Genomic DNA, 27395 nt, shown 5'->3' with positions numbered 1-27395 from the left:
GGGTAAAACAATAAATCGTCGCTATCACTTTAAATCTTCAGTCTCTGGATCAGCAGAGATCATAAACTGTTTGTTAGCGGAGCGGGGGAATATCACACTATTTCACCCGGGATCGTCCGCGTGTCACTGCAGTTTACAGCCGGATACTCGTAGTTATTTATTTCTAACAATTCTGTCTATATAGATAGGTCTTTCAGAAGGTAAGCTATCTTTGAAGCTAATCCAGCTACGAGACGGCTGACAGCTAAGCTAACCGTGCAAGCTAGCGCTAGCTGCATTGTCTGATCAAACCTACAGCCGCTCCGTAGACAGCGGGCTACCTGTCAAAGTTCCCTGCTTGACGTGCGCCACTGTACAAACAGGCCGAAGTAGCTGTGTAGTAAACATGTCGCACAGAAATGTGCTGGGTTCCTTTTTGTTTTCCTCGGGTCTAGCATGGCTGTGAACTTCCTTTGATAATGCTACGACAGGCAGCGTCAAGTGTGGCTGGTTGACAGTGACATTTTACCAGCGGTGGTTTGGCAGTTTTTAATCAACGCATTGTACGTGAGTGGGTTGTGTTGTCAAACGTGGAGCTTGTGGCTTAGCATGGGCAATAAGGGAAGTGGTGCACTACAATGGCTGTCGCCGGTCAGGTCTGCTTGATGATGTCCCCTCGGTTGTAACCAGCGTATATGTTCCGTTTTGTCTAAAAGCAAACTAGCCCGTTGTCAGCTGTCAGTTCAGGCCGAAGTGTTTCTCCTCTTTGCATCGCTTCCGCCCGGTGTGAAATGTACAGCGGCTGAAGGGAGGAAAAAAAAAGACGACGCCACAAGTTAGCCACAGCTAATGCTAGTTGAGCTAACTAGCAATGTGCGAAGAGGCCGGTAGATTAGCATTAACGTCCCTTGAGTTGTGTTGCCAGTCTGGGTAAAGTCGACCTGGTTGCGGGTGTTAACACGCTCCGCAGGTTTATATGATTCAGATGATGGAAATGTGACAGTTGGCAAATTGTTGTTAGCATCGACATGAAAGGCCTCCTACAGAAGGCCACTTATTTACAAAGCCATGCTTTGATGTGTGGATCACAGCCATGTCGTGTGCAGTTTTAGAGTTTTTGTTGGTGTAAAGTTTGTTTTCCACGATCCTCGATTTGAACGCCTGCAACAGTCGTTTACCTTTTTTAGAAAAATGATCTACAGCCGTGTTTCCTCTTTGTCTCATTGGATGGACATGATGGCGCAGTTGGATGTGAGCTAGTGTGTTAGCCAGCGAGCTAATCAGTCAGCTGTCTTCCCTCTTTCACAGCCCTGATATGGGTCAGATCAACCAGGGGCCCAATGAGACAAAGAGAGTGAAACGTTGTGCTGTTGTCAGGAGCCACCCGAGGTCACAGTTTGTACTTAGTGACATGTCTTATGTTATGTCACAATAAACGTCCGTGAGGAGTAAGATTGGCTTCTTCAAGTAGTGATCAGACAGACTCAAAAGCTTCATTTGTATTCACTGAGATGCTATTTTATTAGGCTCCTCGGGTTAAAGTGCACCCGCCTCTCCACAAGCTCAAACCTTACGGAAGTTCAAATGTTTACTTTTTGTTTAGGTGCTTTAACTGAATGATCATTTGTTGAGGCTGTAATTCGTTTGTGGGGATCTTCAATTGTTTATCATTATTATCGATGAAAAATATAATGAAACATTAGAAATGACGTACTGCTTAATTTACCAGTTGTATTAGCCACAGCCGAATTTAGTTGGAAACTTCAAATAAATTATTAATAAAGGCAGGATTTATTATTGTTTGGAGTGCAGTGTTTTAATCAAGCATGTCTCATAACAAACCAGCTGAGTGTGTGTATTGGATATCAAATGTTAACTGGAATTTGTGCTTTGTCTTCTGTTTCAGCACTTAATATTGTTTACCAAAGAAATGGTGATGGAGAAGCCAAGTCCCCTGCTTGTAGGGCGGGAGTTTGTGAGGCAGTATTACACTCTGTTAAACAAGGCACCAGATTTTCTGCACAGGTAATTTCCTGCAATGTGATGTTTAAGATCTACATCTGTTAGTGTTGGTAAAAGCCTATAACTGTCACATTGTTGTACCCTCAGGTTCTATGGGAGGAACTCTTCCTATGTTCATGGAGGACTTGACCCAAGTGGAAAGCTGGCAGAAGCTGTTTACGGGCAAGCGGTATGTGCTACAGGCCGATCGTGGCTTGAGAATTCTTGAGAATACAGTTTCTGGTACAAGATTATCTATACATACTAAATTTAACAGAATGCATACTTGTTCAAAATCTTTGGCAGCATTTGACAATTGACTTAGTTTGAAAAGCTGTATTCATACATCATATTTATCTCGTTCATGTTGACTGATTTGGACAAAAGTAGTGTTAAATTAAAAAAAACATTATTTCTCATCACACTAGTTTCAAGTCTGTCATGAATAAGATGCCAAAAACAAGGGCTGGTTTTTATATATGCAAAGTAAAAGTCATCAGGTTTATGCTACAGCTACATCCACTATAGCCCCTTATCAGAAATCATCTCTTTTTGTTCTAAAGCCTGAAAATGCAGGTATCGTGACCATTTATGAATGCTGGGCATGTGCGTGCTGGTGTAAACAGGAGGCTGATTATCTACTCTGCAGTTAGTTAGTTTCAGATAATACTGTTAACGAGTAATAGACATGGGGTTTCTTTGCTTGTACCAACAAGGTCCACTGAATGTAACTGCATTGCTTGTAATTTGTTATCCATTATGTTGTTATGTTATGTTGAATTTAACAGTGGTAGTTGAGGCTTAGGTTGTTTTTTGTTTTCTCCTGGAAAAGGTTCTTTTGATAGGAGTGTGACGATTCAGGGGGTGATAATGTTGTGACTAATAATACCCAGTCAGGAAGCAAACGTGTGTGCATCATTGCATTTCTGCCGTCCATACTTAAACACAACACCAGAGTCTTCAAACTAAACAAGACCAGCAGCATTTGCAAATGTCTCTGTATTAGGAGCAAGGCAGTAATATGGGTGCCAGGTGTAAATGTAGCAAAAGTCTTGTGATTTAACATTAAAATGTGAGAGTGGATTAAGCCCGAGACAAGCAAAACAAACCGACAACAAAAGTACAATTGTGCTTTTCAAGACATGCTCATTTTCTGATCTATTTTTGTTGGGAGTGAAATGATCCAGTCAACAGTGACCTTGATCACAGTGGTCATCATTGATTAATTGCAAATTGGGAGAAAGACTGACTTATTCTAAATTTCAGGAAATATCTTTTGAAATCACAAGATATTGGTTATAGATTTTGACACTTTCCCCTCACATCCTTTTTTTTAAAAATGTATTTCTTTGGCCGTCCACTTGTCTCTGCTCTCTTAGGAAATCCACAAGAAGGTCATGTCCCTGCAGTTCAGTGAATGCCACACAAAAATCAGGCATGTGGACGCCCACGCCACACTGAGTGATGGAGTTGTCGTGCAAGTCCTCGGAGAACTGTCCAACAATGGCCAGCCCATGAGGAAGTTTATGCAAACTTTTGTGCTTGCTCCAGAGGTGAGCACTTCTCCCTATTTGGGCCATTAACGGGCATTGAGGGACAGTTTAAAAACAATAAAGAAATAATTCTATTATGAATTTACTCATGAAAAAATGAGACTGTTTTCAAAAATAAAGTTGTCCAAATTAATTATGTTGATTGCACTGCGATTGTTTTTTTTAATGGTCACTCTTCACTAAATATGGTCTGTTCTTTTTGCCTTTTTCCTTAGGGTTCAGTGCCGAACAAGTTCTATGTCCACAATGACATCTTCCGTTACGAGGATGAGGTTTTTGGAGACTCTGAAGCTGAGCTTGATGAAGGTATGATGTTGACCAAGACCAGATACAGAATGGAATTTTATTAGTGGGGTTTAAAGTGAGAGTATTCATGGGAATAATTCTTGTTTTGGTTTCTCTCTTAGAATCGGAGGAGGAAGTTGAGGAAGAGCCTGAGGAGAGGCAGCCTTCCCCTGAACCACTTCAGGAAAGCCCCAACAGCACCACCTACTATGAACCTCACCCTGTCAGGTATGTCAAAAGTTAACCATAACCGTGACAAAATATGCATCCCTCTTTGTTTTAAAATCCAGCATGACAGGTTTTGCGTTTGAAACTTATTTCATCTGTGGAAGTCAGTGTGTTGATTTGTGCTCTGCAGTAATGGAGTAGAGGAGCCCATGGAGGAGCCAGCTCCAGAACCAGAGCCGGAGCCCGAACCAGAGCCCAAAGTAGAAGAGATAAAGCCTGAAGTAGACGAGAAGGTTCCAGACGAGATGGAGGAGAAAGCTCCTTCACCGGTTCCTGTGGAGTCCCCACCAAACACCCAGGAGCCTCCCAAGGTATAATATATACGTTTTTCTATCTGGTTTACTTCTTCTTTTTTTTTTACCACATTACCAGAGGGGATACTTTAAGTTCCCTGAATCTTTGCCTCAAAATTGAACTGCCCGTCTCCTTTAATGTCTATACTTTGATACCTAGCTATGCTTAATATGAAATATTTTTAATTATACAACCTTGACTTAAACCATCACAAGTAAATACAAATATTTATTTAAAATGAAAAGCTTTACTTGTCATTGTTTTTCCATTTAAGTTTTTTAGATTGTCGTCATTTTGCGATGCACAGGCCTGACTTCCCTGCTCAATAGTACTCATACTGTAGAATAGGGACATTTGGATGCCATTGCAGCCTTTAATGATGCATTACTGGATTCCTCACAGACTTTCTCCTGGGCCTTGGTGACCAGTAAAAACCTGCCTCCTACCGGCACAATCCCCTCCTCCGGAATGTCACCCCATGTTGTTAAAGCACCAAGCTCACAGGTAACCAACAAGGACAAGTTTCCTAAAATTAAAACAAAGGTACTGTCAGTTGCAAATAGTGCCAGAGTTTCCCATAATGTTTTCAACTGATTCTCTCACACATGCAATGGTTGTTCTCATGTGTTTAGTTTAGGAACATCAAGGTTTATTCAACATGTGGGACAGAGTTGGATTTGCTTGAAAGCAGGTGTGGTATTCAAAAAGTCTGCATCTCTTCAAGATCCTTCAGTATATTTGACCTGTGTCTTGTATCTCAGGAACAGATTGATTGCACAGCAGCTGAGACTGGTGTAGGCTAAATAAGCATATTTCATTATTGATGGCTGTTGAACCCCAAGAATGACAAGACAGGGCATTAGCAGTCTGTAGGGTTCATGTGAAGCAGAAGCCATCATCCTTTAAACATGGTATATATTGGAAAAAAATATCCATGGGAAAATAACTTTATGTTTAGGAGTTCCCCTTTTATATCAAAACAGCTGAAGTTGAACACTGAGGTAGTATAAGTTGATAATAAAATAAAAATATTGGAAAAATAAGTTTATCTATTACTTTGCACAAAGAAATTAACATTTTAGAAAGTGTCAGATACTTTGGTCAGATGGGCAACTAATTATTGTTTAATGAATGACATTCCCCCCCCATGCAGCCCAGAGTTGATGCCAAACCGGAAACACAGACGGCACCACTTCGGCCCAGAGACCAGCGCACACGTGAAAGACCGGCCTTCACTCAGCGTGGTCCAAGGCCTGGTAATGTCAACACCCCTTTTCACTAATTAATAATTCATCTTTTTTTTTGGGTGGTATTTGGTTTATTCTTACTGTCTACGCCTGTCGGTTTCTATTAGATGGTGTTGCATCTTCAGAGTCACAAACGGGAAAACCTCACTTGAGTTTTGTTAATAAAGGTAATTCTCACCTGTTATGTCACATTTAAATCTTCTTATAGTCCTTTTTAATCCTTTTTATTCAGTTATTCTATGTAATTCAGTCAGTGACTTCTCCATGGTATAGAATTCCCTTATTTCAAAGACTGATCTGACGTATCTCTCGACCTGTTCTGACCTGCAGGTGGCAGGGGAGATGCGGACTCTGGAGAAATGGACAACAGGCGGATTGTTCGGTACCCAGACAGCCACCAGCTTTTTGTTGGCAACCTCCCACATGACATTGACGAGAGCGAGCTTAAAGAGTTCTTCATGAGTATGTTTCCCTAATAAAGCAAACCTTTTGTCAATACAGTTTTCCTTTTCAAACTATGTTTTGTGGGTGAATGAAAGTTTAATTACATACTATCTTCATCTTGTCGCAGCATATGGAAATGTAGTGGAGCTGCGGATCAACACCAAGGGCGTTGGTGGAAAGCTGCCCAACTTTGGATTTGTGGTCTTTGACGATTCTGATCCTGTCCAAAGAATCCTGGGGGCCAAGGTAGAAGGGGCATGTATTGACTTTTCATTACCCACTTTCATTCATCTGGTGGTGGTTTGGTGACACACATTGCTACAGTTAATGTAACACGGGATTTCACTTCCACTTGAAAGTAGCCTCATTGGGATGTAAAAAACATGAAGCCATTGTCTGATATCGCATAATGTTTCCCTTGTGTTAAGTAACAAATAAGGCTTGTCAGTTCAGACCAACAGGAATGCTACGTTTACAAAAATAAGCGGTATTAAGCTCATGGCCTTCAAGAAGTCTATGGAAACCTATATACCAACATGCAAAGTAAATGTCTATTGTGGGCATGTCGCTTCATCGTTGAGACATCAAATCCAAACCATGAAGATGAGCTCCAGTAACATTCCTGATTTTAAGATTTAGGCACTCAATCACTTTTTCTGAACTTACTTGTAAATGATTAGAAACATGAATGAGGCCAAAGACGCACACCTGACATCCCAGCAGACATGTCGGCATCATTCCACGCTTTATTTTTTTCTCCCATTACCTTCTAAACGGTGCAAAATAATCTGTTCAAATGAAGGTTAACTTTTATTGGAATGCTGTTGGTCTGAACTTGAGACTTAATACTTCTGCTGGCAAGAACACAGAACTGGTCTCTCTTCAATGTTTACAAAAACATTGCAGGACAAAACCTGTGTGCAAACCAGTGAATGATATGGGTTGTGAATTTGAAAGAAAAGAGAATTTCTGTCCTCCTTTCCCTTATTAATGCCCATTCTTTTCTCCTTGCAGCCCATCATGTTTCGAGGTGAGGTGCGACTGAATGTGGAGGAGAAGAAGACAAGGGCAGTGCGTGAACGAGAGACCCGTGGAGGAGACGAGCGTCGGGACATGAGGCGCAACGATCGGGGTCCCGGAGGTTCACGAAGCATCGTGGGAAGTGGAATGATGCGTGAGCGTGATGGGAGGGGACCCCCACCTCGAGGCGGCATGGCCCCAAAACCTGGCATGGGCTCTGGAAGGGGCTCTGGAGGGCAGGGAGAGGGTCGCTTCACAACCCAGCGCCGCTGAAGTGAGCGCAACCTGCCGCGTGGAAGAAATACCGTGTTCTTCATCTTCAACCGTTCTCATTAACGAAAAGAAATCTTCATGTATGAACGTATATATTTGTTTTTTTTGTTTATTTTTTTATTTTTGTTCCCTCTTTGCTTTGGAATGTGACACAGCCGGTCAACCATTTGTTTGTGAAATAGACAAAACAAAATACGCAAACAAAATATATTGCCTATTCGTTGTGAGCTGAGCATCCTTTTCAGGTATCTCAAGAATTCACAAACTTTAATTTGTAAATTCGTGAAAAGAGGCAAACCAACCAGGAGTAATCCGCCACATTAGGAGGGACTGATGAGACTTTAAACTACGATAATACAGCCCATCATTTGGAAAAGAGATTATATGCCTTGACTTAACCGGGGCGCTGCTTCACGAAATTCCTCTATTGCACATTTTATATGGTAGTTTTCTGCCCGTTACTGTTGGAAAAGGGTGAGTTGCAAAATTTGTGCAGTTCCAGGGGAAAAGTTTGCCTTTTACTTTTTTCCTTTTGAGAGACCACTGCTTCATGCCAGCTAGACCGCGAAAACGGGAATGGACGACACCTTCCTCCCTCTTCTCTCCCTCCCTGTCTTAAGTGCGGATAACAGAATAAATGTGCAGCAAAGATCATAGTTTACTGTATGTTTTGTTTTGTGTATATATATTTTTTTGTTTCTCTCTCAACTTGACAAAAGCATGATGGTGCCTTCTACTTCACCTTTTCCAGTCTTACTAAAGTGTAACGCGGTTCGGGACTCGCTTCATCCTAATAAACGGAGCTGCTCATTTTGAACTATTGTCTACTGTGAGCAGACTTTAAAAAAAAGGAAAAACTTGCAGTATTCATAAGATTAAAGTTTGTTTTTTTTCAGGTGCATATTTCATTTTTTTCCATGCTGTTTTACTACCTAAGATTATCTGCTGTGAGTTTTGTACATTTGTTTTGTATTGTGTCTGTTCTGGGTTTTGTAGAGACATTGGGTGCCTCCAGTTCTATTTGATGTTAAATGGTTAAGAGGTGCATCTAAAGAATTCCCAAAAAAAAGGTACATTTGAATGACAATGGCAAAATGCTTGTTTCTTGGTTAACAAGTCATGGCTCCACACAAGCATGATATCAGTGAACTAAGGTTTTTATTTTGGAAAGATTTAACGTCTCTCAATGTGATTCAGATACTGTCGACCCTTTCTTTCAGCCTGACCATAGTTTTTTTTTTTTTTTAACTCATGGCAGAACTCTGATTATTTCCTGGACTCACACGTCGTCAGACTGTTCTTTTCTCAACTATTTTGTAATGATCTGTGTAGGTGGGCTGGCCGCAGCGCCGGCCCACAGGCAAGCAAATAATTGTGCTCACTTTTCTAGCCATTTATGCATTTGTATTTTCATACGCTGATGAATCATTGTGCATATTTTATTCATTTATCATTTATTTTTTTCACTCGGGGCAAGTCTAATCTGAATGCCTTACTTGTCGGTCTCTCGTCCATTAGGAGTATTTTGTTTTCGCCACTCTGCAGGGAGGGAAGAGCTTTGGTTTCAGCTGGGGAGGAAAACATGACACGAAGATGTCAATCTTTTTATTTTTCGTTATCTTGCACTGAAATGGGAAGTAACATTTGATGTAGCATTTTCTGGACAAATATATTAATGAGGTCTTCCTTGTCTGGTGGTATTGCACTATTTCCAATGTTTCTGGGACAATCTCAGTTTGAACTCAGCCTCTCTCCAAATTTTTCTTCTACCAACAAAAAAGAACAGTATCAAATATGTTTGCTCTCCCGCACACGGATAATTTGTAATTTGGCTGCTGACTATTGTGGTTGGGATGAAATCTTTTCAGTGTAGTTTTCAATCAAGATTCTTAATTTGTTACCATCAGCCACTAGAGAAAACCTCAGCCTGTTTTCAACAGATACTTCTCATCGGTGCCTCTACCCCAAATGTTTTTCACATAATCGCTCAACACGGGCACTTGATTTTTATCATACTTTGTACAGCAGCGGTCAGTGAAGAGAGTGGTGAAGAAGAGCCATCATGCTTACAGACCAATTTTGTGCTTTTACATTGTAGTGGTGGTTTCAAAAGAGCATTTGAGTTTATTAGATTCACGGTTGGACAGCTCTTCTTTTTCACTGAGTTTTTTAACGAGCCACCCTGTTTACAAACTTTAAAAAAACGGATCCTCCCAAACAGAAGAAAACTGTACATTTATTTTCCTGTGGTTGAAAATGCAGTAGAGTGGATCCTCAATGTGAATCATTCCAGACCCTTTTTTTAAGAAATGGGAAATAGAAGAACCTTCTTGGCTTTAGCAGGTGTGGTAAACAGTCGGCTGCCATCTTTGTTCTTCTGTGTTTACCCTTGTTGCTAGTACAAAACTGTTGCAGGTGGAGAATCTTTTTTTGTTTTGTTTTAGTTGTTTCCCCCCCTTTCCATTTTGAATGTGTTGGACTTAACATACAATAAACTACTGATATCAGCACCACTAATACGTTTGTCCTGTTTACAGGTTTCTCCATAAGAGATCTCCTAGGTAACAGTTGTTGCATGATGACAAACTTCAGAACAGGCAACACAGGTAGAAAAGGAGAATACTTCCCACTGTTTTGTCTGTTAATCTGCAGAAGACTGAGAAGATTTGAATCATAATTTGTCAAATTTGAATAAAAACAGTTAAACCCTTTACTATCAGTGAGCTGATAGCGGACACATTCCACATCTATGAACTATAAGCTACAGTTGCAGCTCTCCAGTCGTTTTATTGTGCTGTTTAAGGTTGTAAACATTTTCTGTAGCTACAAAAGGGTCAATTTTAGCTAACACAAACACCAGTTAAATATTTTTAAAACGCCTAATCCATCAATTTCTGAAGCAACAATTATAGTGTCCAGGTCGTTTTATTGATGAGAAATTGTTGCATGCAGCTGGAAAATATTGACAAAATGTGTTTGCTAAAGTGCATGAATTGTACTTAAGAACTTTTGGCCTTATTGTTGCTTCTGGTTTTCCATCTGTGAAAAAACTAAAAAGCCCTTAACAAGTCTTTAGTTAAATTTCAATTTTGTTTTTTTATCAAATAAAAGCATCTGTAGGAATCAGTTATACATTTACAATCTGTACCAATGGATATGTAAGGGACTGAATCTCTATTGTTCAGCGGCACCTCCAGCGTCTGTTCAGCAAATTTCACTGTCCTCTTCAGACACATGCAACCTTTATACTCGAGTAATTATCGAAGGGCGACCCTCGTTTATAATGACATGGAGTTAAATTACAGAGACAGATGAAGAGGAGGAAAACAACACAGGGTCATACTAATATGAAGTTTCACTTGATGTATCATCTTACCTTTGAGCTCAGAGGGGACGTCATTGATTTCCATTTGAGTTGATGCTGCTTTGCTGAATCTGACCCACCTGTTGTGTTACTCTGTGAACTGGGGGCGAGACAGATACTGCAGAAGGTGAGTGTGCAGGACCCTGAGGTTCTCCCCGTGTGAACCTGGCATCATCAGTACCCTTTGCAAACACGTACAAACCATCCACTGACTGGATTAGGTCACCTTAGTATTACTTGAATATTTCCAGTTTATGCTACTTTATACTTCTACACTACATTTCAAAAGGGAAATATTGTGTATGATCCAGAAGGCTCTGGAACAAAAAACTGTCAGATTCCCTGCTCCTTCCAGTTTCTGTACATTTTGTTACCCAGCGTCCTTTAAAAGCTCAGGTTTTTGCACACAGTTTCTTGCCCAGGAACCAAGAAATCAACTTATCATCCTTGATTGGATATTTATCTGTCCCCATATGCACAATTTCAAATTCCTGTCCGACATTGTGGTTAAAATGAAACATTTTTTAAAGTGTAAGCCATGTAAGTAAATGTCATCTCAAATAATAACGGTCTCTATTTTTACAAAGAGCCTCAATATTAGTGTTGTAATATAAGATTAAAAACACGTTGCCATTTTAATTAAGCAATGTACATTCCAGGAAAAATAATTAATTAAAAAAACAATAATAATTGTATAGCACTTTTCTTGACAAATGTACTAGTGCTTCACAAGACGATAAAACAACAATAAAATAAAACATCTAAAGAAAAATATTTTAAAAGTGAATAAAATACATTAAAATTCACTCACAGATAAGATTTTAAAGCAGTAAGTCATTTCAGATGTTTGGGCCTGTGCTGCAACAGCACTAAAGCCTTTAGTCACCTATCAGGAATTAGTGGAGGATTATCAGCTGATCTATGATTGCAGACAGACATGAAGCAATTAAAATATAAATGCTTTTTGTTTAGTCAGTAATGATTCACCGATATAATATATTCTACAACAGCACTGACAGGAGCCACTATTGTACTTTCTGATGAATACAAAACAACTACAAATAGAGACACAAGTTAAGGTTTTACACAAGGGGCTATTTATAGTCAACAAAGAAACCTAAAGATCCTGAAACATAAACCTGGGTGATCATTTTGATTATTATAATTATTAGTCTTTAATTGCTTGGGTCAAATTGACAGTTAGGACAAAGGATGTTAGTGGATTTCTAAATAAATATATATATGATTTTCATATCCATGCTGTATGTATATGTATATATATATATATATATGAATGATATTTACAGTGTATGTGAATGAATGAGTTTTCTGGCTCTTTAAATGTCTCCTTCACTCGCTGCTGATCAGCCACGTAGCGCCACGTTTCCGCGCATGCGCAGCGCAGTCGCGGCGCTGTTCCGGTCTCGCTGGGTGCAGTGAACACAGTCAAAAAAACCCATCATCGTGTTTCCTTCGGTTTTACCCGCATTAGCCGCACGGAGCACGGAGAGGGGAGTCCGGAGGCTTCTTCCGCCGGAGAGACGCGTTGAGTCGGGCACCGAGAGAACGTCAGTGAGGATGAACTTCCTCAGGGGAGTGATAGCCGGACAGGCAGCCGGGCCGCAGCCGTCCGGAGCCGAGACGGTAGGAGAGACGCTAGCTAGCTGCGGCTAGTTAGCTGCGGCTTGTTAGCTTCGGTTTCGCCCCTGTGTGTGAGTGTGTGAGACAAACCGAGGCTCACTAATAAATAAATTGAGTATTTCCATCGATTTATTATGTATTTATTTATCCAAACAAACGCCACTGGGCTCGTTGAAGACACCGGGGCCTGGTTCCGTGAGTAAACAACAGCGAGCTAGTCAGAAGGCTAATTAGCTATCGGATCTGTCAGTCCACAGCAGAGTCTCTGACCTCTGACCCTGTTTCTCCGCCTGCAGCTACAGGGAATAAACAAATGAATTAACTATCACAGATCGTAAATCAGCTGACAGTCGCTCCACAGTTTTACAAATACAGCTGGATGTTCACATCCAACAGTCTGGAGAGAAAATACTAAATATAAACACGTCTTCATCTTGTTATTCTCAAAGTCTGTATATAAAGAAACTGTTTTAAGACATGCAGGGTTACAGCTAGTAATTATTTTCAGTATTGATTTTAGTCAAATGTCATATAATAAGTAAAATGCCTCATCACCATGTCCAATAACCCCAATATATTCACTTCAGTGTTATTAATAGGACCAAATGGCTAAAGGTTTATTTCAAGTAAAAAAAATATTATTTCTTTAAAGTCTAAACACTGATTCTGATCCTGAGTGAAGGTTGTGGTTTTAAACTGGGGAACACTTGATATACAGCAAAAACATTTTACAAATCAATTGTTATACCTCCTCACTGTGTTTACACAATGCATACGCATAATGCTATTGATTAAAATATATTGTGTAGCCCCAGCTATTAAATATAAACTAACTGCAAATCCTCATATAGCATCTAGTTTCTAACATTTAATATCGTCATGTTCATCCAGAGTATTTTATGCGTCATGAAACTTTCATGTCATTGCTGTTTCCAAAGGGATTAAAACTTGTCACAACTTGTCAGACAATCGTCAGTCAGGTTCTTTTGGTTGAAACAAAAGAACATGTTTTTTTCTGTCCTGAGAAATAAAACCATCCAAAAATCTACAAAATGTTGTGTTCATCCTCTTTGGTTAATCGTATCATGACCCCCTCAGACCACTGCTTCAGGAACTAAAAGAGCATCTGTGACATTTTCTTGCCTCGATCAAAACATGCAAATAACAACAGCAATGATGATTCCTCTTTTTGACAGATCCAGAAGCTGTGTGACAGAGTGGCCTCCTCGACACTCCTGGAAGACCGCAGAGATGCTGTCCGGGCGCTCAAGTCTCTGTCTAAGGTAAAGTAGGAGCGGGAAGTTAATGGAAATGAGTGCAGTAGAAATACAGTGTCATAGGTACACCTAGTTGAAAGTAATGCAGTGTAATTGGTCCTTTTAATAAAAACCCTCACTAATGTTCAGTTTTTATTGAGTTTGTGGTGCTGCTAAATTTTGTTGGGTTTTACTGATATTAGTGCTAATTAGACTTCTTTCACTGACAGATAATTGGCTGGACAATAAATAACTATTATATTTTTATATTATATCATTTAAAAAATAAAATCTAGTCTGAACATTTTAATAATCTTAAATGGATTTATGCAAAATTATTATAGTTACTTTTAATATTGCCTTGTCTTTTTATATCTTGTTTTTCCCTTTTCCTTTAATTTGCATCACATTGCTGTTGAGAATCTATTCAAATAAACTTTCTTATAATCTGTTTTAGAAATATCGCATGGAAGTTGGGACACAGGCGATGGATCACTTGATTAACATACTGCAAACAGACAGGTATGTCCATGTTATATCTGTTATCTGTCACGTTGAGAGCTTTGTATCTATTATTATAAAGTGACGTGTGGGCATGTTTGGTTTGACTCAAGATCTGTTGCCTGTGAAACCTACATTTTGTTAATATTCCCATTCTCCTTGCATATTGAACAGGTCTGACTCGGAAATCCTCGGCTATGCTTTGGACACACTGTACAACATCATCTGCAATGATGAGGAGGAAGAGCAAGGTATTAAACACCCTCACAATTATTAGAAATCATGGAATTTACCTTTAATTGATTGTCATTTAATTATAATTCCTCCTAATTATGTTTCTACTATAAATGATCCAGAGTGACTGAGCCATTTTTCTGTTTGCATGTGTGAAATGAGCTCAGTTGATGTCGACTGGACATCAGTTAATTTGCATTCCCCTCTTCTATACACTGATGATGAGTGCTTCAATGTAAAGATTCTCGTCTCTTTTTTCTCTTCCATGTTTTAACCCTACAGATGAATCAGAAGGTAAAACTCTTTGACTGTGCATGTTTCCCCCTTTCTAACCCCCCAGCAAGCAGCACTCACACATCCTGGGTTCTTCTTGGGTGGAATGTGGAAAAGCAGCACAAAATCAGTCTGTTTTTTTTTTTTAAAGACCTCCTGCTGTGTCCAGATTTCAAGTAGATTATACAAATTCAAGGCTGTGTTTTGGTAATCACTGACATGTCTTCATGGGAGTCGGGCTGCTCTTTTTCTATATTTCTCTTGAGTAGTTGAATGAATTTGAGCTTTTTGGTTGAAGCTTTAAACGTCCTCTCCCCCTGCCCTCACAGACGCAGTAACCCCTCTCCCTGTCTCAGGGAAGCATAAGAATGTGTCTGCACCTGGTCAGTACTGAAACTTAGCCATGTGTGCAGTAGTTATTTTTGTACTACTAGAGAACTAACTTCACTAAAAATCAGTTGGTACTGGTAAAGTGACTGGTAGGAGTTTGGGTGGTAATAATGCTTCACTAATACACCACTTGCTCCAACTTGTTTTGTTGTTTTTATTGTTCCTTAGTTTCCCCCACATTTTAATACCTGTTCCATTACTATAGTAAACTGCAAATTTTAATTATTGAATTCTGTGGGTTCAGGTGTTTTCTGTATGTAGCAGTTTTTCCAAATTACAAAACACATATCCTCACATTCCTCTAAACATATCTAACTGTGCAGATAGTTTGTTTTATTTTCACTAGGCTTTGTAACCTGGATTATTTAGAGAAGACATAGTTTCTTCAAAGAGATGTTGCTTCATAAAAATATATTTTTTAAATCAGCCAACCTCCCCAAGGACAATAAATCCTGTCAGAAGGAGGTTTAAGGATAAATATATTTAAACAGGGATAAATAAATCTAGAAATCTATCTGCATGGCTTGATAACATCTGAGGTGGTGGAGAAAATGTTTTTTTATTTTTTATTTGGGGTAACAGCCCATCAGAGAGGAAATAAAAATATATAATTGTTTAGTGCTAGTTTGTTATACTAAAGCTTCTTGTCCATCCCACATTAAATATTGTGTGTGTTTGTGTGTAAACAATAGAATCCCAATAATAATAATAATACCCTTCTGTCCAGATGTTCCCTTATTTGTGTGTCGCCCCATTTTCTCCTCCAGAAGGCATGTTCACAAGAATCACCCTGAGCATTTGCACGTTTACTGGACAGATTCACATATTTGTTGTAGCTTCATTTTTGAACAGCAGCAAATCAAAACTGATCTCGCACCATCTTTCAGGGTTGTGAGAAGTTGTAGATCCAGTAATTATCACTGTGTAACTCAGGCTGGTTGTTTTTGAACAATCCAACTGGTTCCCTCACTAGAGAGAAGTCTTCCTGTTGTATTTCTGGTTTCTAAAATAAGCCCCTGATCTCCCCTCACAGATGAGAATGCCCAGAAGCAGGCAGATGACCTCGGTGCTCAGTTTACAGACACGTTCATCCAGGAGCCCGAGCACGTGACGCTGCTTCTCTCTCTGTTGGAGGTACTGAAACGTTTCTGCGCCAGTGGCTCGACATCTGTGTTACTACATTTGTCTCAACAGCTGCCTAATGTATTTATGTGTTATTTTAGGAGTTTGACTTTCATGTGCGTTGGCCTGGGGTGAAGCTGTTGACTGCTCTCCTGAAGAATCAGTGTACCCAGGTCCAGGGCGTCATTCTGGTCAGCCCCATGGGTGAGTTCATCCTTTGCATATCAGACCAGACTTGTTTTACAATGCCGGGATTTTACTCGGGGGGGCTATACCTTCAATTTTTATATTTCACATTTCACGTCTCTTACTGCGGCCATCTGTCGGTTCTGGAGGTTTCTCACCAACATGTTTTATTTCACAGGTGTTTCCAGACTAATGGACCTATTGGCAGACTCGAGAGAAGTAATTCGCAACGATGTGAGTACTTCTTTGATTTGGTATTAAACCACTTATGAAAGAATCTGAAGTGTTGAATACAGGTTTATAAACCATAACAAATATTGATGTAATGCCACAATAACCAGACCTACTGGAGATGCATGACAGCCTGTTTCCCATCTTCCAACAGGGATTGCTGTTGCTTCAGCAGCTGACTAAAAGCAACGCTGCCATTCAGAAAATTGTGGCGTTTGAGAGCGCATTTGAGCGACTCCTGGATATTATTACAGAAGAAGGTAGCAGTGATGGAGGTAAGAATTGTGGTTAGTACAAAAATAAGAAAATGTTTTATCTCGTGAGCTATATCCTGACCTGATCCATCCTCCTCCCTCTGTGCAGGTATCGTGGTGGAGGACTGTTTGCTGCTGCTGCTCAACCTGCTGAAGAACAACAGCTCCAACCAGAATTTCTTCAAGGAGGGCTCCTACATCCAGAGAATGAAGCCCTGGTTCGAGGTCGGTGACGATAACTCGGGCTGGTCTGCACAGAAGGTCACCAACCTCCACCTAATGCTGCAGGTAAAGCAGAACACTCATGTCAAACTGTTCCATCAAATATTCAAATTATCAATTATTCTAATCAGGGTTATGATTCTAATCCCAGCTGGTGCGAGTCATGGTGTCTCCAGTAAACTCTCCTGGTGCGACAGCCAGTTGTCAGAAGTCCATGTACCAGTGTGGCCTGCTGCAGCAGTTATGCACCATCCTCATGGCCACCGGTGTTCCTGCTGACATCCTCACTGAGGTATCCCTAATAACAATAATTAACCCAGTACTGATGTTTACTCAGGCTTGGCTGCTATTTAATAAAAGACACACTTCAAGCTTGTGATCTGTCCTCCTTCTTTCAGACCATCAACACTGTATCAGAGGTCATCAGGGGCTCACAGGTCAACCAGGACTACTTTGCTTCTGTCAATGCTCCTTCAAACCCACCGAGGTAACACACAGCCAGTGGCACAACATTAAATCTCCCATATCCATATAAAAATAAATCCAGCTACTGACCCAACTTCTCCTCTCTCATCTCTTCACAGACCAGCGATCGTGGTCCTGCTCATGTCCATGGTGAATGAGAGGCAACCGTTTGTACTTCGCTGTGCAGTCCTCTACTGTTTCCAGTGTTTCCTCTACAAAAACCAGAAAGGCCAGGGGGAGATAGTGGCGACACTGCTGCCTTCCACTATTGATGGTTAGTTGTACTAAGATTAGAACTATATTAGTGACCTCATCAGTTGTTTTGCTATAGTTTTCTAGATTTTTCATATAGTTTGTATATAGAACGTGTCAAACACAGCAATCAGCAGTTTCAGTGAAACCTATATCCCACCTCTCTGAGGGAAAAATGTAATTCTGCTCCCTCAGAATCATACTTGGCACCATTCACTTTCAAAGTAATAGCTTACCAATTCAGCAAAATAATTACAGACTAATCTACAATGTGATGCAGGGAAAAATAACTGAATAAATGAATAGATATTTACACCACATGTGAATGTATGATAAGCATTTAACACACAATTAGGTTAAATGTATGGATCGTCACTTTACAGTGTAAGTGTTTATCTACATTCTGGCATCTTCAGCTATATGTATGTGTGATCCTTTATGTACTGATTAACTTTCCTTTTTCACAGCCAACTCCATCTCAGCGGGCCAGCTGCTGTGCGGAGGCCTCTTCTCAGCAGACTCTCTGTCCAACTGGTGTGCCGCTGTGGCCTTGGCTCACGCATTGCAGGACAACCTCACCCAGAAGGAGCAGCTGCTCAGGGTTCAACTTGCCACCAGCCTGGGCAAACCCCCCGTCTCTCTGCTGCAGCAGTGCACCAACATCCTCTCCCAGGTAGGACAATAAAGATCATGCTGCAGGACTGAAGGAGATGTTGATTGGCCGATTATGTCTGGGTAGCATTGGTTTGTTGTAAAAACAAACTCAAGTGTCAACAACAGTGAACAGAACCGTGTCACATTATTGTGGTTTTGCAGGGAGATAAGATCGTCCGGCGGGTGAGTAAAGAGAGTGTGTTATGTGTCTGTACGTGTGTTTTCAGTGTTTGGGCGGCACGTGTCCTGGTTATTTCGGCTTGGCATCTGTAGTAGGGGTCTTGATGGCCCATGTTTTTGGGGGATCCTGCTTCCCTTTAACTCTTCACTACCCCTTCTTTGTTCCTAACCTATGGCTATGACCCAGTTCTTCCTCATAACGGTGGCACGCGGGTGCAGTCCTCCATACAGATTTGGAAGCTCTAGTTGCTCTCACCGGGTTCATGAGAGGAGTGTGGGGAAGAACACAAGTGGACACCTGACCCGAGGGAGGGTGAGAGTAACGGGACACAGCAGCTGTTTTTTTGGGATCTTTTTTATATAAGCTGATATTATCCTAGCACCTGCTTTAAACTGCGATCTTGGACCATTTGCTCTCCTGCAAGCGTCTGTTCAGGAAGTTTGTGCTGCAGCAGGTTTCAGGCTTCGCTCTCGGGTTTAACTGGACCCTCAATATAGTTTATACTCCCGAGGATTAATCAGTTTTTACTGTGGGTTCATATAGACTAGTTCTGAAAGACCCCAAACCGGCCCACATCCCAGAGGCTGCACAGTACCTCCTAGATAGGGTCATGGGCACTCTACTTAAGGTTCTGTATCTCAGAAGAGGGAGTAGGCTCTCTTTTTCAGGAGTTGCTAAAAATGAGCATTAGGATTGGGAATACTAAAGATGTTGGAGGTCAAAAACAGGGTCAAGTCATTTACGTTTGCGTGTTGTGGAGGAGGAAAGCTATCACTCTTGTCTCTGCACTGAACCGCAGTTTGGGTTATCAGCCCTTCTGGGTCTGAGCTTAGGTTTTGCAGTGCCAGAGAAACCTTGTCGCATAACTCGTGCTTTGTGTTTTAATTACCAGAAAGGACTGTTAATGATGACTGCAATGTTTGAGCTTAAGGCAGTTTATAAAAGAAACCTTGTATCTGAAAACTGTAGACCAAAGATCAATGATTGTTTCATAGTGGTGTGGTGAGATAAAGATGATAACAGAGCTTTCAGCCTCATGGTCAAATTAAGTGGTAAAACTGTTGGACACAGTAAAACTGTAAGACTTCAGTAAGACTTCTTCACTATCATGTTGGGCAGTGTCTGCCCAACATGAGAGTGAAGAAGGGAAGAACTGTCATGTTAATGTTGGATTTTTCTTAGTTGATCAGTGCAAGAGACGCAGGAATCAGCAGATCAGTTGTGGGAAGGAAGAAGAACTGCAGCTTGTGTGTTAGTGCAAACGTAAATGTCTGTATCAGAAGAGCTTGGAGAGGTAATAGAGAATAACTCTTGGTGGGAGCCTCTGCCTCCAATAATAATGTCTCACCACCATGGTGCATTAGGTCGTCATGCAGATCACAGAAACTAAATATGGAATAAATGATGTGATAAGATTTTGGAGCATCTTGCTGCATATATTTACATAAAACCCTTAACACTTTAAAGGTTCAGTATTTAGGGTTAGGTTAATTTAGTGGTGAATACCCTTCACCCCTTCTCCTGGATGACAAACCACTTTTATCGTTGTCATGGAGATTAGTGTCGGACCTTAGTTGAAACATAATGTTGGACCAGAACACTGCTCCTACCCCAGGCCCTGGCTGTGTCCTCCAGACTGTACACGCCTCCAGGTTGACAAGAGAGTGGTCAGATGGCTTTGTGAGGTTAAAGTGATGTGTTAATGTTGTGTCTTCAGATGGCGCTCTCTTTAAACCCACTGTCATGTTGGTTTTCACTCTAAAGAGAGGGATATTGTTTCTGTAGTTTTAATTAAAAGTCATTCACACAAACCGAAGGGACGTATGTTTGTTTAAATAATACATGTGGTCATTTCCCTTTTCTTTTGTTTTCCTCTTCATTTTTGCATTACGTCAAATTTGGAGACAAAATCTCAAAAGGTGATTTCGTAAGTTTTCTGTAGTCTGGAATGCTGCTAAGTTTCTACGCACACTGTCATCGCTCAGATCATCAGTAGTGTCACCACAGAGCTGAGGTCTGCGCTTCTCACAGCATGTTGTGAACTAGGTGTTAATGCAGCAGCTTATGAGCAGCTACAGTGAAGAGAAACACATTCTACTCGTCTCTGCACTGTGTTTAGATCTGTTCAGATTTTTTCAATTTACATTCCACTCCATGAATATCATCATTTGTTTTTTCTGCTGTTATTTGAGATGAATTGTTTCCTGTAAACGTCCACTTGAAGTCTACTTTTGTAAAAAGAAAGAGAATCCAGGTTGAGATCTGTTGCAGATCTTAAACCTCGCACATGTTTCTCAAATCTGTTTTCATGGAAATGCATGATCGCCTTTTATGTTTTTTATTACAGTTAATTTTTCATTATCAAAAGGCACATTTAACAGCTTTTGCTTTGCATGTGCTGATAGCTAGAAACATTAGAGTTTCAATTTGTGATTTCAGACACAAGTCAATTATTTGCAAAATTAAAAATTGTAAAGTTGATGGTTGACTGAAAAAAATAATATTTTGTAGGCATTTATAACTGATAATTTCCTGTTACAGAACATCACGCTCTAACCAAACATTGTTTGAATAAACTGATTGTAGTTATTTTACTTGTGTCCTAGTTTTTTGTTTGTGAATAACTTATTAACCATTAATAGTTGATGTGATTAAAGTGCTTCTGATTAATACGGAGTGATTCACATTTGTTTTACCTGCAACATGTTTAGATGAGAAAAATAACCTTATTAGAAATGCTCTACTTTTTATTTAACACCAACTCACATTCAGGCACTTTTGACCTTCCCTTTCACATTAAAGACAATGGCAGTAACTTTGTTGGTCTTTAGGTGTCTTTTCATACTTAATTATAACATGGTCTTAAAGGAAAAGAAAGAAAATGGTTGCTCTATTCATAATCCAATTTGAACTAAGAATCTATGACCAGGATTCAAATTCGATCAAATTGTGATATTGGTTTCTATTAGGATCCTGGTTATAGTCATGTGCTGTGATGTTCACTAACTCACTTCATTGTCTAAACTTTAGAAAATGGTCTTTTTAGGACTCTGGTCAGTTTATTTCTGTCATATCAGATGCATATGTTGACATTTCTTTGGTCTGTGTTCTCTACAGGGCAGTAAAGTCCAGACGAGGGTCGGCCTCCTCATGCTGCTGTGTACGTGGATCAGCAACTGTCCGATCGCTGTCACACACTTTCTACACAATCAGGAAAATGTTCCCTTTGTATCCTTCAGGCAGCTCATGAGCCATCTCTCATTTTCATTCATTTCACAACTGTCTACGTTTTCAACTTTTTGAAAATGAATCAGGGGAATCCAGAGCTATATAATCTTAAAATCCAGTCAAATCCCAAATGAGTCCTTCACTTGACGCTCGTGCAGCTGACAGCTCAGATCTCAGAGAACCTGGGAGAGGATGAACGGCTGGTCCAGGGTCTGTGTGCGCTTCTGCTCGGCATCTGCATCTATTACAACGACAACTCACTGGAGAACTACACCAAGTAAGTGTCTCAGCACAGTTTCATGTTTTCTGTATTTTTGTGTAAATTATTATTTAGTTTTAATTTCTTTCTGTGACGACAGAAAGATACAACCACTGAGCTTTCATCTAATTTCTGCTCTCCATTTAGTCTCTATTGAAATATGAACTGCTCCAGGTCTTTGTTGTGCAATTAATGTGCACTGACAGTATCTTTACGTTTGTAAACACATATTAGGAGGTTTTTCTGCAGCAAAAATGCCTTAATGACCTTACTCTGATTAAGCAACCCAAGTTTCTTTCTTCATCCTAACCGTTGAGAAATAAGGTTACAATCAGATTACTTGCCTCTCATCACCACTGTGACCATCAGAAAGCCACGTCCTGTTGAACACCCTCTCTGTCCTCTGCAGAGATAAGCTGAAGCAGCTGATCGAGAAGCGAATTGGAAAGGAAAACTTTGTGGAGAAACTCTGCTTCATCACCAAACACGAGCTGTACTCGCGGGCGGCTCAGAAGCCACAGCCCGTCTTCCCGTCTCCAGAGCAGATGCTGTTTGACCACGAGTTCACCAAGTTGGTCAAAGAACTGGAGGGTCAGTACGCACTTTTCTTTCTGTCTTCCAGCGAGGATTCTTTTATTATGACGGCTTCACAGTTTCATGAGGTTTTAGGATTGATGTGACCCTCTACTCTGAACAGGTGTTATCACCAAGGCGGTTCATAAATCCAGTGAGGAGGAGAAAAAGGAAGAGGAGGTGAAGAAGACAATAGAGCAACATGACAACATCGTAACTCAGTACAAAGAGCTGATCAGAGAACAGGTAAACAGACATTTACTGTACACACAGGTCAGGAGCTAAGTAGAACAACTATCTTCAGTTCTACACATCCTTTTTGATTTCCATTTATCTAACATTATTTGCGTTTGATGTCACGTTGACTGGTTTGTTTGAACTGTGTGATCTTCAGGATGCTCAGATCAAGGAGCTCAAAGAGCAGGTGGACTCCATGTCGTCTCAGAACGAACAGATGCAGTCTACAGTCACACAGCAGCTGTCCACGATCCAGCAGCACAAAGACCAGTACAACATCCTCAAGCTGAAGTTAGGTGGGTTCACCACCAGAGCTTGTTGGTGTTGCTTTGTCCTGTAGAAAGGAAAAGGAGATGTGCATCAGCCTGGGCCTTGTTGTTCTAATTCTGGACCTTATACCAGTGATGATGACATTTTACTGCTCCGTCGAGAGATATGGGGCAACAGGAGATATGCAGTGACATCCCCAGATACAGTTATACAACCGAGAGCATGAGGCCACAACAGGCACGAACGGAAAGATTATTATTATTATTATAAAGAAACAGAAATAATCTTATTCACCTTAACAAACATAAATATGAAAACAGTTTGAAAGGAGTTTTAGATATTACATCATGCTGGGATCTGCTTCAAAGTAAGATTAAGGATTTACAGCTATCTGTGTAATTATTTTATTACTTTATTTTATTATTATTCATATTAGATTTAGGACTGCGATTAATAATTTGTTCATCATCCATTAATCTGAAGTTTTTTTTCCCCAAACATATAATTATAATTTAATCTTTATGATGCCAGAAAATGGAGGTTTTTTTTCTGAACATCACATTAGAATCCAAGATCAATTTACTGTCCTGACTAAGAAAAGCGTCAAATCATCTCAGGTGAAAAGCTAAAAACGCAAAGTCAGGAATCCTTGTTTAAAAGTAACTAAAACAAGCATTTGATTATTAAAATAGTTCTAATGAATATCTGTCATCAGCTGACTTATCATTTAATATGTTCGTTCCATTACCACAGGAACATGAGGTGCACGTTTTGTACCATGCACGTGTATACTTACCTTATGACAATCAACGGAGACGTCACATCAACATGCAACTCACATTTCTTCCTCTTCTCTTATGTGTGTGATTGTGCTTTCGTCTTCAGGGAAGGAGAACCAGAGTCCGTCTAACGGTCAGGGAGACGGCTCCCAGGTGAACGGGCTGCAGACAGAGGAGCTGACGCAGCTCAGAGAGGAAGTGGAGGAGCTGCGCAAGCAACAGACACTTCTCCAGACACAACTCGGTGACAAAGACGCACTCATCAACAGCCTGGTTAGTAAGAGTCTATGTATACATGTGTCTGTGTGTGTTTTGTAATCTTCAAGTTAAAAAGTAATTGATAGTTAAAATAACGGTGAGTTGGCGCTCAATTCTTAAAATGATCTTACGATAGTATGAAGAGTTTTCCTCCGTCCCAGTGAAAATGTTGTATTGTGTCTTTACTACCTGCAGAAGTCAGAGGCAGCACAGGCAGCACAGACAGCGGAGGGGTCAGCAGGAGGATCAGAAACCACAGAACTACTCAAGGTGAGATTCTTCATCATTATACACTTTAACCCAGTTTGACTGAACAATGCTTTGTTAGTAAGATCAAATCACTCTTGGTTTGTTCTTTTCATCTTTCTTATTTGTGATAATGGATTTTTATATTGGGTTTTGTGCTAATTTTCTTGTTGTTGCAGGAGCTGGAGGCTTTGAGGAGTCAGGTTCAGTCCAAGTCGTCAGAAATCAACCAGCTGAAGACAGAGAGACAAGAACTTGTCAGGAGAGCAGAAGCTGGGGTAAATGTGTATGAATATAAGAGTGTGTGCCAAATGCATCACATTATAATTAAACAGATTGTAAATTAATGAGCCTTCGTCTGGCTTCTCTCAGTCCTCAGACACAGTCCCCAGCAGCGACAGCTCCATAGACACGGCCAAGATGGCAGAACTAGAGAGCAGACTTGCAGCCCAGACGACTGAGACAGAGAGACTCAAGGTTTGTATGATTGCTACGATACAATATGTCTGTGCTCTTTTAAACACAGTGCACAGACAATATTCACTGAGCTTAATCTTTTATACAACAGCAGAGTGATGTCTTGAAATTATTAAATCAGATGCTATTTGCACCAAAGTGACCACAGGCAAAGAAGTCTAGTCTAGTCTCCAGGTTTAAAGTTTTGTGCTTGACTCATCCATTCATCCCCCATGACCTCTGCCTCATGTCGACTTAACTGCTTTTTATACTAGAGCTAGAAACTGGTGTTAAAGAAGTGCCTCAGAGTGGCACAGACTTTTAGAACGCACCTTATTTAACAATTTGCATCGTCCCGTATGGTATTGAACCAAAACTTTCCCAGTGGAGGAGCTTTGGAAGCCACGAGACTTTTCACATGCATTTAAATAGCTGATCAGCTGCTGTGACTATTCTCACCCAGGTGTAAATACACACTCTAGATTATTTATCAGTCAGATATTAGTGCTTGTTTTTCTCGTCCCCCAAAAAACGAAAACATGCGTTAATCAACTGTTGTTTCAGAGATGTTTTAAATTTCTTTGTTTTCTTTATCTCTTCCGTCACTGTTGTGTCCTCCTGCCGTGACCTCTCCCTCTCTTCTTCGTTGGTTCAGGGGGAGACAAAGGGCCTGTCGGAGAGCCGGGCCGACCTCGAGCAGCAGCTGGCTTCTGCCACCAGCACGGTGGCCATCCTGCAGACGGAGAAGGCGAAGCTGCAGACGGACGTTCAGGAGTCCAAGAAGGAGCAGGACGACCTGCTGATGCTGCTGGCCGACCAGGACCAGAAGATCCACAGCCTCAAGCAGAGACTCAAAGGCCTGGGAGAAACGGTAGAAAAACCAACAGTGTTAGATTCTAAACTAATCAGGACGTAGAGGAGTTTAAACTTTGAACATCATCATCGCTCAGTGTGCAGGGCAGTAGAAAAACCTTAGATTGGTGACAGTAGAGGAAATGAAGATAAACAGTGACAGGGAGGGAGAAGAAAAAAAGGTCCCTGGACCAATTTGAACTGCTGCTCCAGCAGAATGCAACAGGTAGGACAGAATTCTGAAAAGGATTTGTCACGTCACTCGATTCAGTTGTGAAGCCTTGTGTATTGCTGTGAGCAGACAACAGTAATTGCAGACGACTGAAGGCTAATTTATGGTCAACGTTAGATTCGTACATGGAAACAGACAGAAGGCTGTTTTCATTCTGTCCGTGTTTATGTCCGTCTTCTAAAAAGAGAGGATGAAGTTTCAACAATGGTAGAACTTTTTATAGAGAGACTTTGAGAGTTGGCAAGAAACTTCATGATGTTACTTTGCCCGGGGACAGGGACATTTAGTCCATTCATTTCTGCCTTAGTGGAAACTGGTGGAAACAGTCAATGCAAGTGTTGGTTGTCTTTGTAGATTTCGTCTTACTGGTTCCAGCTCCATCAGTGAACTGTGGTCGTAGTTTTTATCAGTAGAGATGTCCTGGCTAGTTTGGTTTATTATGGGAAAATAACTGCTGGGCCGTGTTTTGTCTGTTTGCTTTAGTTAGACTGTAATGCTCTCCTTACAGGTGGAAGATGAAGACGACCTCGATGCCAGGGACCAAACAGACGAGGAGGAGGAGGAGGATGAAGAGGAGGATTAAAGGAAAACACTGAAAGAAGAAAAAGGAAAAGACGGAAATTTGTTTGCCAGAAGGCAAGAAAAAAGACTTTACAGAGACACGTGAGAAACTCAAGAATAGGACTAATATATTGATGGAGTTTCTTTTTCCAGCTGCCATGCTATCTTCATTTTTCTTCACCCCCTCATCACATCACATATTAGTTATGTTTTTGTTCAAGATAAGGCTCCAGTTTTCAGTGACGGCTAAAAGATGTCAGTGCGTTCATCTCTGCTCCTCTCGCCATCGGTTTGTGATGGATTTTACCAGTCGTGTGTTTATTGTAACGTTTATAGTTTGTGATCACACACAAAATAAAACTCTAGGTTATTTTCAACACTCAAGAGTTTTCAAGAGTTATCTGGAACATTAAGAGAGGCCGGTTTAAAAATGTAGCAAATACTGCAAGTATGAACAGCTTTGATATAATTCTTATTCTATCATAAAGATGCTGGAGAGGCTCTTGGCGCCGGCGTTTCCCCATCTCGCTCTCCTGCTCTCACCAGACACACGATGCACCAGAACCACCTGCCACATGTCACTGTGCTGCACCTTGAATTCGTCTGCCTTCATACCCGAGTCAGTGCGAGTTTGGTGTTTTACAGTATTTCAACACTCGGAAGTTGGCGACACGACCGGACTGCTCGGCAATATGCTGCAAAACACTGAGAGCAAAGATGTAAAGACAAAAAGTGATATTTTTGCAACTTTTTTGTCCAGTACTGGCATCCAGCTTCTGTATGATATTGTGTAACTTATCGATTTATGAGCCACATTGAAATGAATAATCTAAGGGTCTGTATGCCTGTATGGAGAAATGATTGTAGATATATTAAATTTTACTAAATCCACAA

The 27395-nt window shown here is 40.6% G+C and overlaps 2 protein-coding genes across 10 annotated transcripts; both read left to right on the top strand.

The window, feature by feature from the left end:
- The first annotated feature begins 6 nt into the window (after positions 1–6).
- On the top strand, positions 7–7871 carry g3bp2a (G3BP stress granule assembly factor 2a). Of its 5 annotated transcripts, none has more exons than XM_035175364.2 (13): positions 9–200; positions 1886–2004; positions 2089–2170; positions 3360–3533; positions 3749–3839; positions 3941–4046; positions 4177–4357; positions 4743–4844; positions 5494–5596; positions 5695–5754; positions 5918–6049; positions 6159–6286; positions 7046–7871. In XM_035175364.2, exons 2-13 carry the CDS (start codon positions 1910–1912, stop codon positions 7322–7324), a joined length of 1533 nt encoding a protein of 510 aa, XP_035031255.1. In that variant the 5' UTR covers positions 9–200; positions 1886–1909; the 3' UTR covers positions 7325–7871. The 5 variants fall into 5 exon arrangements, with proteins under 5 accessions (XP_035031283.1, XP_035031255.1, XP_035031291.1 ...); XM_035175382.2 differs by having other exon boundaries at positions 10–200; positions 6159–6277; XM_035175373.2 differs by lacking the exon at positions 9–200 and adding an exon at positions 240–542.
- Positions 7872–12073: 4202 nt separating this feature from the next.
- uso1 (USO1 vesicle transport factor) lies at positions 12074–27395 on the top strand. Of its 5 annotated transcripts, none has more exons than XM_035174733.2 (27): positions 12074–12332; positions 13526–13612; positions 14043–14107; positions 14261–14337; positions 14603–14614; positions 14923–14976; positions 16017–16117; positions 16207–16309; positions 16470–16525; positions 16677–16797; positions 16886–17064; positions 17150–17290; positions 17397–17485; positions 17583–17737; positions 18183–18388; positions 18532–18552; positions 21668–21778; positions 21937–22055; positions 22447–22628; positions 22735–22856; positions 23005–23143; positions 24003–24169; positions 24350–24424; positions 24580–24678; positions 24773–24877; positions 25512–25727; positions 26449–27395. In XM_035174733.2, exons 1-27 carry the CDS (start codon positions 12267–12269, stop codon positions 26521–26523), a joined length of 2943 nt encoding a protein of 980 aa, XP_035030624.2. In that variant the 5' UTR covers positions 12074–12266; the 3' UTR covers positions 26524–27395. The 5 variants fall into 5 exon arrangements, with proteins under 5 accessions (XP_035030624.2, XP_035030655.2, XP_035030635.2 ...); XM_035174764.2 differs by having other exon boundaries at positions 26424–27395; XM_035174744.2 differs by lacking the exon at positions 14603–14614.

Source organism: Hippoglossus stenolepis, chromosome 2 (assembly GCF_022539355.2).
Source record: "Hippoglossus stenolepis isolate QCI-W04-F060 chromosome 2, HSTE1.2, whole genome shotgun sequence".
Taxonomy (NCBI): domain Eukaryota; kingdom Metazoa; phylum Chordata; class Actinopteri; order Pleuronectiformes; family Pleuronectidae; genus Hippoglossus; species Hippoglossus stenolepis.
This window is presented reverse-complemented; position numbering and strand designations above follow the sequence as displayed.